The sequence below is a fragment of the Pleurodeles waltl genome, chromosome 4_2 (genome assembly GCF_031143425.1).
Source record: "Pleurodeles waltl isolate 20211129_DDA chromosome 4_2, aPleWal1.hap1.20221129, whole genome shotgun sequence".
Lineage (NCBI taxonomy): Eukaryota > Metazoa > Chordata > Amphibia > Caudata > Salamandridae > Pleurodeles > Pleurodeles waltl.
In genome coordinates this window covers 957,186,795-957,200,104 of record NC_090443.1, presented here as the reverse complement: position 1 = coordinate 957,200,104, position 13,310 = coordinate 957,186,795, and the positions used below count along the sequence as shown (strand labels likewise).

The 13,310-nt window shown below is 44.3% G+C and overlaps 1 protein-coding gene across 6 annotated transcripts in view; it reads left to right on the top strand.

Moving 5' to 3' along the window:
* The window catches only part of MAST2 (microtubule associated serine/threonine kinase 2), a 1,054,635-nt gene that overhangs the window by 902,203 nt on the left and 139,122 nt on the right, over window positions 1–13,310 (top strand). For all 6 annotated transcript variants that reach the window (XM_069232766.1, XM_069232767.1, XM_069232770.1 and 3 more), the window contains one exon: window positions 5,532–5,633. In XM_069232766.1, the coding sequence (XP_069088867.1) occupies window positions 5,532–5,633 (102 nt within the window). The remainder of the gene's footprint in view (window positions 1–5,531; window positions 5,634–13,310) is intronic.

The following is a 13,310-nucleotide window of genomic DNA, read 5'->3' as shown; positions in this document are numbered from 1 at the left end:
AGTGACCGAGGCATCTCGGGGGTGTCGGGCAGCTGCTCCCGGGGTGCTTGCATCTGTGGCTCAGTCGGTATTGTAATTTGACGTCTCCATTCTCCGGAGCCCAGTGGCGGCAGTCTCTGCGCTGTTACAGCCCTCAGAGGGTCGGGGCTGGCCATCATTCTATGCGCGTGTCATCTGTGCGTGCCACCGCTCATTTGGAAGGGGCGTTAGAGAATATATTTGGATGCGAAGCCAATTATATCTTTTCTTTGTCAAACTAGCCCGAAATAAATATTTCGTCTGAAAATGTGCCCTGTGCAGTTAGTCACTTTCAATATTAGGTAGCCTTCGGGGGTCGCACTCGGCTGGAGCGCTCTGCAGGGACCGTACGCTCAAATCATAGACCACCTTTGCCCTCAAGACCCTTATGTAAATGAACGTTTCAAAATCCATTAACTTAGACGGTGCAGACAAGCGCCTACCACCAGATACTCGGAGCAATTAAATAGTAAAAAAAACGATTTTTAGTAGCACACAACGATTATTTAAAGTAAAACACTGCGGAAACCTAGCTCGGTACGTTGTTGGTTCTTTAGAAAACCCCAAAAGACTTTCTTGAACAAGTTGCTCCAATTATGTGGCCCGGCTGACCCTGCGCTTCCGGGTTCCCTGCACCTACCCTAGGATGCTTCCCTAGTTGGTTCTGCCCCGTCCAGCCCAGTGTCTCCACAGACAGACGGAAGCAGCTGCTATCACCACGGGCTCCTTGGGGACCAAGGGCTCTTCGAGGCGAGGCCGTCTTCCATTTACATCCTCGCCGTGCAGAGGTGCCTAGGAGGACCCTATCCTTTGAGTTAAAGCACCGGTGCTGTGCGCCGAGCTCTGGGCGCTGCTCACTCTGGCGTGGCTCACACCTTAGCACAAAACACATTATACAGTAGAGTACCTGGACGTGCACAGAGACTCGTAATGAAAAGCTACTCGGAGCAACAATATTAACCACTCATAAAGTTCGTTAAAAAATCCCGCTTGACCATTTTTCCCCATCTTGGCATAACGCTGGATACGTTTTAAAGACTTATTCTGTCACCTAACATATAGTTATGTTCTTGAAATAAAAAGGTCACCTTGAGTTAATAAATAAATAAATAAACTTCCATTATGTTTGTGAGGATGAGTGTATTTTTAAAGCACCGTAGTGTGAAAAAAAAACGAATTTCTAGGTGCTTCTAAGGGGCCAGGTTAACGGAGTACTTGTGAAGCGCACACCTGAGTGAACTTTTGGTACATGTTGGAAGATGGGGAGTTCTAATCTCGAGTGCCTAGAGACAGCCTCCTGCGGTGTATTAAAGTAGCTGTCCCAAAAACACCACTTCGTCCAGCCGATAGACTGGGAGGGTCTCCTCCCAGTCTGCTCCTGACGTCATCATTTCCCCCTGCACCCTATGACATCATGGTTTATGTGGGCAACTTTATAGATTAGTTCTTCCTCTACTGGTCATCAAAAAGCAAAACATATGTACACGGGGTGCAGGATGAGGGCTTAACCGCTAGAGGCAAGTGACGTAGGTGGAAACAATATCTTTTTTAAATGTTATTTTACGTGAGATCCACTCTTAAGTAGACTATTCTGTATGCCATAGGTGAATTGACATATATATATATATATATATATATATATATATATATATAGATACATCTATATATATATATATATAGATACATATATCTATATATAGATACACACACGCACATATTTATATTTTGCATAATATAGAGGTGAATGTACCCGGGGTGCAGGATGGGGGCTTGAGAGCTAGAGACAAGTGATGCAGATGGGAACACGATCTTTTTTAAATTTTACTTTATGCGAGTTCCCCCCTTAAGTAGCCTTTTTATGTATCATATCATAGCTAGATGGAGTGTTTTTGCAGACTTTAGATGCACAGGAGTATGTGCCGCTATCCTACTTCAAAGTTAAAGGGAGTTCATGGTATCCAGTAAGGTTTCTTATTTTCTTTATAGCCCCCTGTAGCCTTGAGGCTTAGCTACTGTCACAAACTTTGCTGCAATATTTTTTTTATTGTGTGAAAAGGAGGAACTAAATATTTATTATGTGTGTAGATGCCTAGAGTGTGATATGCTGTTACTATTGTTGAATGTAGGGAGGAGCCATAATTCACGAAAGACGAAGCCTCGATTGTGCCATGGTTCCCCTCACCTCCCTCAACAGTGGTAATAATTGGTGTTTACACTCCGCACATCTGTATATACCCTGTTCACTGTGTTATGTCCTTCTTCTGTATTTGAACTAGCCAAAGGTATTTAAACATAACCAGGATGTTAGGGATTACACTTGTTCAGAAAGGCAAAGCCAAATTGAAGAGGCCCTGTGACTATAAGAAGAGTTAGTATCTGTAAAGTTGTAACATGCAGTCTGTAAGGCAGTATGATAATAAACTTCACATTATGCTAATAAACTGGACTTTGATGTTCACTCTATTGTAATGAATATGTGAATGTGTGTTTATTAGTACAGTTGCTCTAAATAATATTGCTCCATATTTATTTTTACTGCATTGGCATAAATCAATATCTCTCTCGCTCTCTATAAAATTTATATATATATATATATATCTCATTCCAATTACTTATTCCATGAAAACAATCATATATCCTATAATCTCAATAAAAACACTAGTTGATATGTCACCTATTCCAGACTGTAGCTGCTATAGTTTTGTCATTTGTAGTTGAACCCCTAGTGGGGGGAAAAAACTTAAGTCTGAATTGAAGGGGTCTCCTAATACATGCCTACAGTCAGAATGAGTGTGAGCTTTTAAATAGTGCTTGATGACAACTAGATCACAATGGATGAACAGTAGGACGGTCAGCACTAGGATAAATTTGTGTTTTGTATCATTTTTCACATCTTTATTTCTGTGCAAACCTTGATCTTATTCCTCGCAATATGAGATGTTCAGGAGTGTTTCTACTCTGGTCTGGTTAGTGTAAAGCCATGGAGGGTGGCTCTTAAGGCTTCCTGAAGTAAATGATGGACATGATTACACGGATGTGGTCTGGAAGTTTGTTCAAGGGCTTCAGCTCCCAGATGAAGCTGCGTTTTCAGTAGCCCTGGAACTGGGCTGGAGAACATGGTGAGCAGGAAGTAGTTAGAAATGTTTTTAAGGGACTAGTTTTGGTCAATTTTGTTCAGCAGGAGGCGAGAGTGAGTGGTCCTTTTAAGCTTTCATAGGTTTAGGAAGATATATTTAATTTGCTACTAGCACATACCCGGAGCGAGCAGAGACCCCACACCCCAAATTCCCCAGGAATGGAAATATATGGTTATTCTGTTTGGGACTGCCACTTAGCGGACCAGATGGATTTTGGATTCTCTGGAGGTTGATAGGCTGATACTTGTGTAGAGCAGTTGAGAGCGTATTGGCATCCTACAGCATGGAGTGAACCAGTGTCCTCATGTGCACTCTGGGTAGGGAGGAGGGAAGATTGCAATGAGCTGGCATGGGTACCGTCATGTGTCTAGGTATTCATGCTTTACTCACATTTAAAGTATGAACCAGTTTTTCTGCGATTTCAAAACAAATTATTGGTTTGCTGAGGGAGGTTTTGAAAGAGTAACTTGTTGCATACCAAAATAAATGTTTTGAGTTATTTTGGAGCAACTTCACTTCAGTCTAACTCCTCCCCTAATCCTCGAGAGGAGGCTTCCCTCCATTTTGAACCACTGTCATACATCCATATCTGGGTGTAATTGACATTGGAGTAGAGTAGGACTCGAAGAGCTCAAAGTAAACCTGTAAGAGGCAACATGCAAATGTTAAGTAGTAAGAGCGATACGAGAGATGTGAGACAGAGTTGTCCCTAGTGGAACTATGAAAGAAGTCCCACAACTTGAATCACTACTTTCTGTCTACGAGACACGATCCGACCTGCATGACTGAAGTGTAATTTCTCTCACCGTTGGCAGATGCTGGTGTGCCCAGCAGCGACTAAGTCGTTGATAGTGTCAGCAGTAAGCGTAGATGGGAACTTCTCCTTTGTAAGTGGGGAGGATGTCCTGTCTGGTTGCGATCCAAGCCATTGTTGCAATCCATACTGAAACTGCGTTTGTGGTTACTTATAAAGTAAAAGGGTAACTCTATGGAATGCTGAAATCTGTGACAACACCTTCTTGAGAACCGTGAAGTATCGGGGAAACCTGATTGGAGGCCGTTAGTTAGGCCTAGTTTCTGGGTAACGAGAAGCTTTCTTCAGAAAAATGATGAGAAGTGAATCAGTACTTGATTGCACGAGATGGTGGAGTTGTTGATTGTGGCCCCCGATTTGGCCAGCGTATCTATGCATCTGTCTTTGCCAGTGGTGATGGGAAGACAGAAGAGGCAGCAGCGATCCTTCAAGGAAGGTCTCAGCACTCTGGCTAATTGGGTTGGAACTAGAAAGTAAGGAGGATACAGTGCAGGGTTCAACTCTGGCTGAGAGGTGGACAAGGTATAGTGCATGAAGATGGGTTGTGATCTCATTCGGAGCCAGTCTGTTTTCCCATAAAGTGCTTGTTTACGTTTAACCACAGTGAAGCCCGTATTGTAGTCATGACACAATCAGGTTTTAGGGGAGGGTAGGAGCATCTGAGAAAGGGGATGACCAATGACAAAGCATCAAGAGTTTTATCACTTTAATGTGGCTCAGGGTCCAATATGTGCCAGGTGCACATTTCTTGAGTAGATCTTCAGCACGCTCTCTTTAACATGGCTAGAATTATTTTTTCTGTGAACATTACAGGAAGGAGAGTGAAAGTGGTGGAACAACTCAGTGTTCTCGTATTGGGTTTTTGGGGAGAATGGGGTGGCTGAAGGAAACATTTTTTCTGGGTGACAGGCTTCTCCAGAGGTAGGGGGATCCCCGGGGAAGAGGACAGGAAACACCAGGGCCATGTTTTGTTGTGTGCATCTTCTAGGCCTCCTGCTCCACCTTGATCCCTGCACTCCTGGTTCATGGGACAGAGAAGTAGAACAGACAGACAGACAGACAGACACACACACACAGACACACACACACATCCCCCCACCACCCCTTCCCCTCCTCCACGCCCCTCCCCCCCCAGTTGTTCATGCCCTTAGCATGCAGAGAGATGTTCCCAGGGTGGACGTCTTGTGACTCGTTTCCAACATTAGTGTTGGTTTGCTGCTACTGTTGCTCTTCTGTGGTGTATCTACCACCTACAAAAAAGTTTTTGTGTGACTTCCGCTGCGCTGACTGGGAGGCAGCTCACTGTTCATTGGTAATAAAATTGTCTTCCAGGCCCTCTTCTCATCCCCTGCCAACCTTGGACACAATCCTTGTATGCATTGCATATACTGTACAGACATCTGGTGAACCCTATATAACTTTGCATTTCTCCTCATGGGGAGAGTAGCAAAGTATAGGTGTATTTTGAAGCAGGGGCAGCTGCCCCTTGTATTTCTACTGCTTGTGTCAACAATTTGTGATGATAGTGTTGGAACATAAATGTAATGCTTTCTTCCCCACAGGCCCACGAGCGCTCCGAGAGCTCGGAGGTGGCCTTCGTGACCGAGCTGGTGAAGAAGCTGATGATCATCATCGCCCGGCCCGCCAGGTTGCTGGAGTGTCTGGTAAGTGAGACTCACGAAAGAATAAAAATAGAAGTCATGCCAGTTGAGTACAGTGGAGAGGGGCATGTCCGTCCGTCACTGGCCCTCAGAGAGTGGTGGAAGGTCCACTTCTTGGTAATGGAACAAAAGCACACAGATATGGCAAGGGGGGTTCTCGAGTCTGCCCAGAGGAATGTAGATAGCCGCATTTTAGACCAGCTTGGGAGTGATATAGGGCCTAGGCTCTTAGAACATTGGTTAAAGAGAACAAGTATTCGGTTCTTGGGTTACATATATATGCTGGACATGCCATTTTGCATTCCTGTCCCCCCGGTGTGCCCCTTCGAGATTGCTTTTCGTTAATGAGATTCATACTTGCGCTCTGTAGGCTGTTGTGTATTGTGAAGTAGTTGAAAGGCCACATCGACTTGAAGTGACTGTGATTGTGGAATGTGCCCTTTTGCTCCCTATGGAATGCTCAGAATCCGCATGTTTGTAGGGTCCTGTATGAGCACGGATTTCAGGGTATGTTTGTAGTAATTGGGAAAATACATAACACTTGCTTTCCATTGTGGCTTCAGTTGTGAAGAGAGTTTGGGGGCTCATACCAGTTCCTGTTAGTCCTCCTTTCATTTCTTTACACATATTCACATATTTAGGTGATTTCCTGCTTAGTTGACAGCCTCGGTAATGCAAGGATTTGAATGTCCAAATCGATTCCGCTAACACAAGATAATGTTTTGGAATCCCTCTGTGACCCTCCATCACATAGGATCGAACGTTCATTTCTGAAAGAAATGTTGTCCATCACTGGGAAAAGTGAACACCTTGAGTGTCAGTAAGTAGCTCGTGCTACCTTTGCTTCCGCCCACTAACAACTGCTGATGATGCATGCCGACGCCATCTTGGTCCTGGTGCTGCCCACTGGCAAGCCCTCATGCTTAGCGACTGAGCTCCATGTACGTTCACTATCGCTACTACTTCTTCCACCACTGATACTACAAGGGCAGTGGTTACTTACCCGACTCAATTTATATTGAGCATGAAAGAGGAATAAATGGATAAAATGGCAATAAAGTCCTCAAACGCACATAAACCTATCACTCCCTGAGTGTTTGCAGTGTTTCTAAAGCAATTATTTTTTTAGCAGACTCCTACAGAAGTAACTAGAGCAGTATCCCACAGTTACATTGGATGATTGCGTGTGGACTACTGTTTCGTAATTAACAGACTAAAGCAGTCATCAATTTTGCATTAAATAAACTAACCTCCCCAAGTCCAGTGGGCAGGGAGTATTTTAAGTATGAAAAGTTTTCTTGCACGATGATCTGCTCTATAGTTAAAACTTGGCGATACCGTCTTTGTACCACTACGTTGTAGTGCACTTGTGCGCCGAGTTGTTGCACCAATTTTTTGCTTAACTGAAGGCCCTACCACAACTTACTCTGCACAGGAGTGCGTGAAGCTATTGTTTACCACCTGGACCAGGTGGAGTCACATAATTAGTGATCCTCTTCAGTGTTTCTAGCAAGGCCATAAGAGAAAGCATCTCAAGAACGTAGAGGTCATAACGGCTCACAATCAGGCATCCTCTGTCAAATGGTCGAAGACGAGTCCCAGTTGAACCATTGGCTGCCTCGGACTGAGCCGCGTAGAGCCCTCCTCAGGTGTTATTGATGGGAATCCTAAAGATATCCCTCATGTACAGTGTAGACCATAAGTGCCAGAGACCTGTGATGATGACGGAAGATATGGTGACACGGTGGCCAGTCTTTAACGCTGCTGTAAATGCTTTATTCGTCCATAAAAGGTAGCAGACCTGGTGAGCCACAGAATCCGTGTTTGTTAATGGACTTGTGACAGAGATGAACCTTGACACAACCATGACTTGAGACTGTGGCAAAGTTGGGTGCATGCACTGCATATATCCTTGAGGTGACTTTTCTGTTCACCTCTGTAAGCCGACACACAGCCTGCACTCAGACAGCAGGAGGAAGACCTCCGTCTCCTCCTGCAATTTGTCAAACACATCAGCTCATTTATGCGATTATTTTTTCAAAACCCTGCATGCATAAATTAGCATGCTGATGGAATTTGTACCCCCGCTACCCATTGACTCTGACTTGGGGAGGATACCTGCCACTGCCAGATGCAGAGGTCTGGCCACATTCTTTACTTTTTGATCCAGTATGTCAGTCATTAGATACGGTCATTGTAGAAAAAGAAATGTAGCCCTAGCTCTTGCAGTGGGGAACAGTATGAGACTTTCAGTTCCTGAAACCTTCTTTTTTAGGTGTGTACTGGAGACCGCTTTGTTAGCCACCTCATGTAACAAACCATCCCTAAATAAAATACATACATATATACAAAGATAAGTGGCTTTGGAAGATGAGGCTTCTTCATTCTTTGTTCTTTTCGACTGCCATTTACATTTTGCTTTCTCGCCATAGTGTGTATCATGGGACAACCAGTGAGCTCGTTATCTGCGAGTGAATGCATTTCCCTGATCATTTGTGTACATCTGTCTAAAAAGAACTGTATTTCAGTGCCAGGGCTGGTGGCTGAATACTTTACCATGCCAATGCGTTTTTAGCTTACATTCTTTTTTTAATTTTTCTAGGCATCCTTGTGTGTTTAAGCTATATCTTCTGGTTAAAGTAATTCAAAGCCAATAGTGCACCAGTAAAAATCATGCCTCATTGTGATGAGTGTTAACACTGTGAAGGGTTTTTCTTCCCGTTGTAAGTCAACCTCTCTGCTTTGAAGCACCTCTACTGGTCTGTTAAAATGACATGCAATGGCTGTTTTTCCTTCATTTAAAATGATTTTGAAAGCAGATGGCTGCCACATTTAGGTGGTGGCATGTAATTCTCTTTTTCCTGTGCATCAACTTGCCAAGGCCAGTCCTATTGGCTTTGCCAAAGCTTGTTATAAAAAATGTAGGAAATTTACAGCCAATATTTTATGCACATTGATATTTTTCTGCTGCTCTTCGCCTGCTCTTCTCTGACTGTTTTTGGGTTTCCCAGAAGGACACTTTAGCTGTTTGTTGCTTTTCTGAACTATGTCTTAATTTGCTGGCTCACTCTATGGGTACCACTTTTGCTGAAAACCTCATTTGTTAGTGCTGGTGCAAAATCTCCCGTTAGTACTATATTGTATCGCATTGGGGAGTCGGGATGATTTTCGAAATGATTCAGAGGTTCCCATTGCATATGGTACCTTTCATCTTCTTATCATTTATGTGGTTATTACCAGAAACATTTGGGATGGTCACTCACCCAGGGTAAAGTACCTGAAACAGGGAGAAGGCATTTTGGTACTTTGATGTGCAGTCACTTGCACCCACCTCATGCTGCTGGTGTTCTTCACATTCATTAGTGATCCAATCAAGCCCAGTCTGGGAGCTGTGGGGGCTGTACCTTGTGTCTTTGTTCAGCCGAAGGCAGTGGTTGAATGGTCTCTCGCGTTCATACATAAACGCACACATTTGTGCCCACGCACTGACCTATCCAGGATGGTTTCAGGGTGTACACATATATTCCCATGCATCACAACACATGCACACATACATGTCATGATGTGCTGGTGGCCATCCTTACTTTTTTCCCCCTATTTCTTTACCAGCCATGTCGGAACAGTAAAGTAAAACTGACAAAAAAGCGCAGCAGAAATCCAGATTTTGAAGGGAGAAGTTTGGTTAACACTTCGCAGCACCTGGTTCCTCAAAATAAAAGTGTGGGGGGGAGAGAGAGAGAGAGAGAGAGAAATAAGACTAGTGTTTTCTTTGGAGTCAATACATTTTGAAATACATTGAGTTCTTTATCCTATATACTATTGAAAATCATGCTGTGCACTGTCCCACAATAGTTTATGAAATATGTTTCTTTTATTAGGGTGTCACTTGGCTTTGTGCTCCCTAGGATAGCAAGGTGTTACGGCTAAGCTCGGTTCCCTATACATTAAGTCCACTAAGGGACTGTAATCCGGGTGTACGAGACACTGCACTGGTTTTCACATCTAAAAATGTTGGCACCAGTTTGCCCCCTGAACTCCATATGCTGCACCCCATCGCCCAGTGGAACAACCTTTGCTTTTCCGTGCCACTGAATGGGGGGCGGACTGGTGCACCTGGCTGTACCTAAGTCATACATACTTCAGATTAGGCTGGTCTTCCTTCTTCATCTGTTCTTTTCACCGAAGCAACAGGCATCTGCTTCACGGCGTGGACACGGAAAGCATCTTACAAGCAGGCAGCTGGAGTTAGAGCACCACTGAGCAACCTTCATTACTGGGCCCGAGAATGGAAACAGCAAGGAGGAAAACTACAGCCACGTCCAGGGTCGGAGAAGGGCAATGACAGGGCGGAGATTCGCAGCCATGCCCTGTCGTGACTAGCCTGGAGGAGGGAAGCAGCAAGCATGAGAACCACGTCCCCATCCTGGCTTTGCTAGACTAGATCGGGCAAACCACAAGCAGAACCAGGGCCACATCGTGTCATTACTAAGCCGGGGAAGAGAAACGGCAAGCAGCAGGACCACGGCCTTGTGCTGTCATTACTAAGGCAGAGAAGAGAAAGGGCAAAGAGGAGAACTCTGGGCACATCCTGTAATTTCTAATGCAGAAAAGGGAAACCGCAAGCAGGAGAGAAACAGCCACATCCTGGCAAGTGGCTTTTTAGGTAGGATCGCACCTGCAGTCTCTGCTTTTTGTGTCTTACAGCTGCCTCTGCTCTATTCTTGAATGGTGTATGAATGCAAACCCCAGCCCTCCTCCATAAGGCCATGTCAACACAGCCAGGCACTGAATTTAAAGCACTGTTGCCTCAGCAGGCTTTTGCACTTACTGCATCTCCAGGCCTAACCCTCATTCTTGAAGCATCACTCAATGCTGCCCCGAACTCCTTTCGAACTGCTGACTGATTCCTCGATTATTCTTGAGAGAAATGTGAGGAAACAAATGAAAGAAAAGCAGCCTAATTTGAACTCATCATGGTAGGAAATTGATGTGAAGAAGGAAATTTGTCACAACAACCTCTGCAGACCAGACCTGCCTCCTGACCACTATTACCTTTTTAGGTTCACACCTACCAGACAGCACAGCTGTCTGGTTTGCAAACACTTCTTGGAGACATTCGGAAAGCTTTCCTGAGAATGCATTCTGCCCATTGCTTACCATTCGCTTTGTGTTTTGTAACTCACAGTTGCTTGGCTTCCTATTTGCTGAATTTATATATTTTAGGCTGTCCAGTATGTGTGTCCCTCTCATTGAGAACATCCTATGTATTGTATTCTTCTACAAGTGTACAAAGGCCTTTCAATTTTGTTCTTGTCTTGTCAGCAAGGGCGGCTCCTTTGCAATGGTGAAGAAGTATTGCTCCCTTGGCTAAGCCAGGAGTTGAAAGATAAAACAATATTTAATTATCATTTTAATCTTTCAGCTGCTGGCTCAGCCGTTCAGCAGGTGCAGGGAGGGGTGGGGCTGGACCTCAGGCGAGGAAGTGGAATCGCATGTGTGTTTGTCTGGCCACTTACAGGCCGGCCAAAACACACATGCACACTTAGGTTTCTCCAACCCGGCTGTGCTACACAGCCGGGCTGGAGAAACTGCACAGACCACAGGGTAGTGTCTGAGCGGCAGTGCAAGCCGCTCAGACCAATCCTGATGCTGCTCTCATGCTGGGTTTAGCATGAGAACTGCACCAGTATTGCAGGGGAGCCTGTGCTGGTGTTCCAGTGAATGCTGGGACACCAGAAGAAGAGTAGAGGAGCAACGCGGCAGGAGGCATCTGGAACGGGTATGTTTTTTTTAATTTTCTTTTTTTATCCCCCCTCCACACCCAAACCGCTCCTCCCAATCCTCCCTCCTTGTCCCCCTTCCTCCCGCCCCTCCCGTCAAGATTTGTGGTAGCCGCCGCTACTTGTCAGTTGCTGTGCATTCAAAGACAGAGGTCAGATATCGGACTGTCTTCCGAGGGAGCTTGCTGTGTACTTTTCTTTCTCCGAATTCAAAGTGTGAGGATTTATTTGACAATCATAATCATGCATGGTACTGGGGGTGTACTGGAGTAATACTTTATAATGTTATTTTTTCTCGCACACACTAACATTTAAATGACTCTAAATGAACTGTGCACATATTTCAGAATATATTAGAATTGGGAATGCACAAATGTAGCACTTTTTATTTTTTATTTTTATTTTTTACAGTTTTGAAATGTGGTGGAAACAAATATTTTAATATGATCTAAACAAATCAATACATTAGGTGATGCCATTTTCATGTATTATTGTTTGTGGGCTGTATAGTTTTATGAGTAAAACTGTTTGTCTATTCAAATGTAATGGTTATTTCTACTAAAAATATGTTATCTGTAATGGCAGTGCGCTACAACACCCTCTACTCCATTCTATTCCACAACATGCTGCGACACTCTACTTTTTCCCTCCACTGCACACCCCTCCACTCTACTGCCCTCCTCTCCACTCTACTCCACTGTACATCACGGCACAACAATCTGTGCCACTCTACTCTGTGCCACTCTTCTCTATGCCACTAACTTTTAGCCATGCTGACCTAGAATATTGCTAAAACACATAAGCAAAGCTAATAGCTCATGCAGGACCTATTGGCCTTGTCAGTGCTTGATTTTTTTTTTCCCCCCTTTTGCCCTCATTCACAGATCCTTTATTTTAGGGTGACCAGATTTATGGCTTGACCTCCCATCCTGCACCTCCCCAACCAGCCCCCACCAACTTCTCTCTGCTCCCTACTCCGTCTCTCTGCTGGGAGCAGACAGGGGACTGTGTTGCCTGATAGCAACAGATACATTACTTTAATTATTTCATACTTTGTAGGTGTCTGTTAAAGGAGAGCATACCTTTACCTTATGCTTTCCTTCATGATCTGACGTTTGTCCCAAAAACCAGGACATTTATTTACTAATCTGACCTTTGTCCCAAAAACCGGGACCTTTATTTAAAATTAAGAGAAGCGTTGGTACACTGGGACAGTCCTCTAAAAACCAGGACTGTCCGGGAAAATCCGGGATGTCTGGTCATCCTACTTTATTTCCACAATAAAATGTATAAGACCAACTGCAACACTGCACCTATGAGATGTGCAATACAGGTTCACTCAACCACAACTGCAGAAAGTTAAACAAGCATTTGCAGTGCAACAGGTCTCGCATTTGCTCGAGTTAGAGCTATTAGCATTGTAAACTCCTAACCAGACTTTTCTTGCCACACAAATTACACGAAAAAAAACACAGCGCGATTGTGCTATGTAAAATGCAGAGCAATAGCGCTGAAATTGAAAAATGAAAAACCGAGCACGATTGAGCTATGTAAACCCCAGTGCAATCGTGCTGCGTGGAAAATAAAAAGATAAAGTAGTTCGAAACCATGCTGAAGACATCTAGCCTCGAATGGTTTGAGTAGTTTACAGGTGCTGTGTAGGTGGGCTAAACAAAGGAAAAGGCATGAGGTATGCATTTCACAAATGAAAGCAAGCGGATCTTAAAAGGCAAGCCCACGAACCAAGGAAAGAGACTGAAGTGACCTGGGCGTGGTTAGAAGCCCAAAGAGAGATTACAGTATGGGATGGAGCGCTTTGTGTCCCCCCTTAAAACGCAACTAAAGACAAGTAAATAGTTGATAGGGCTCTTTTCACAACTTTCCAGTCATCAAAGCGTAA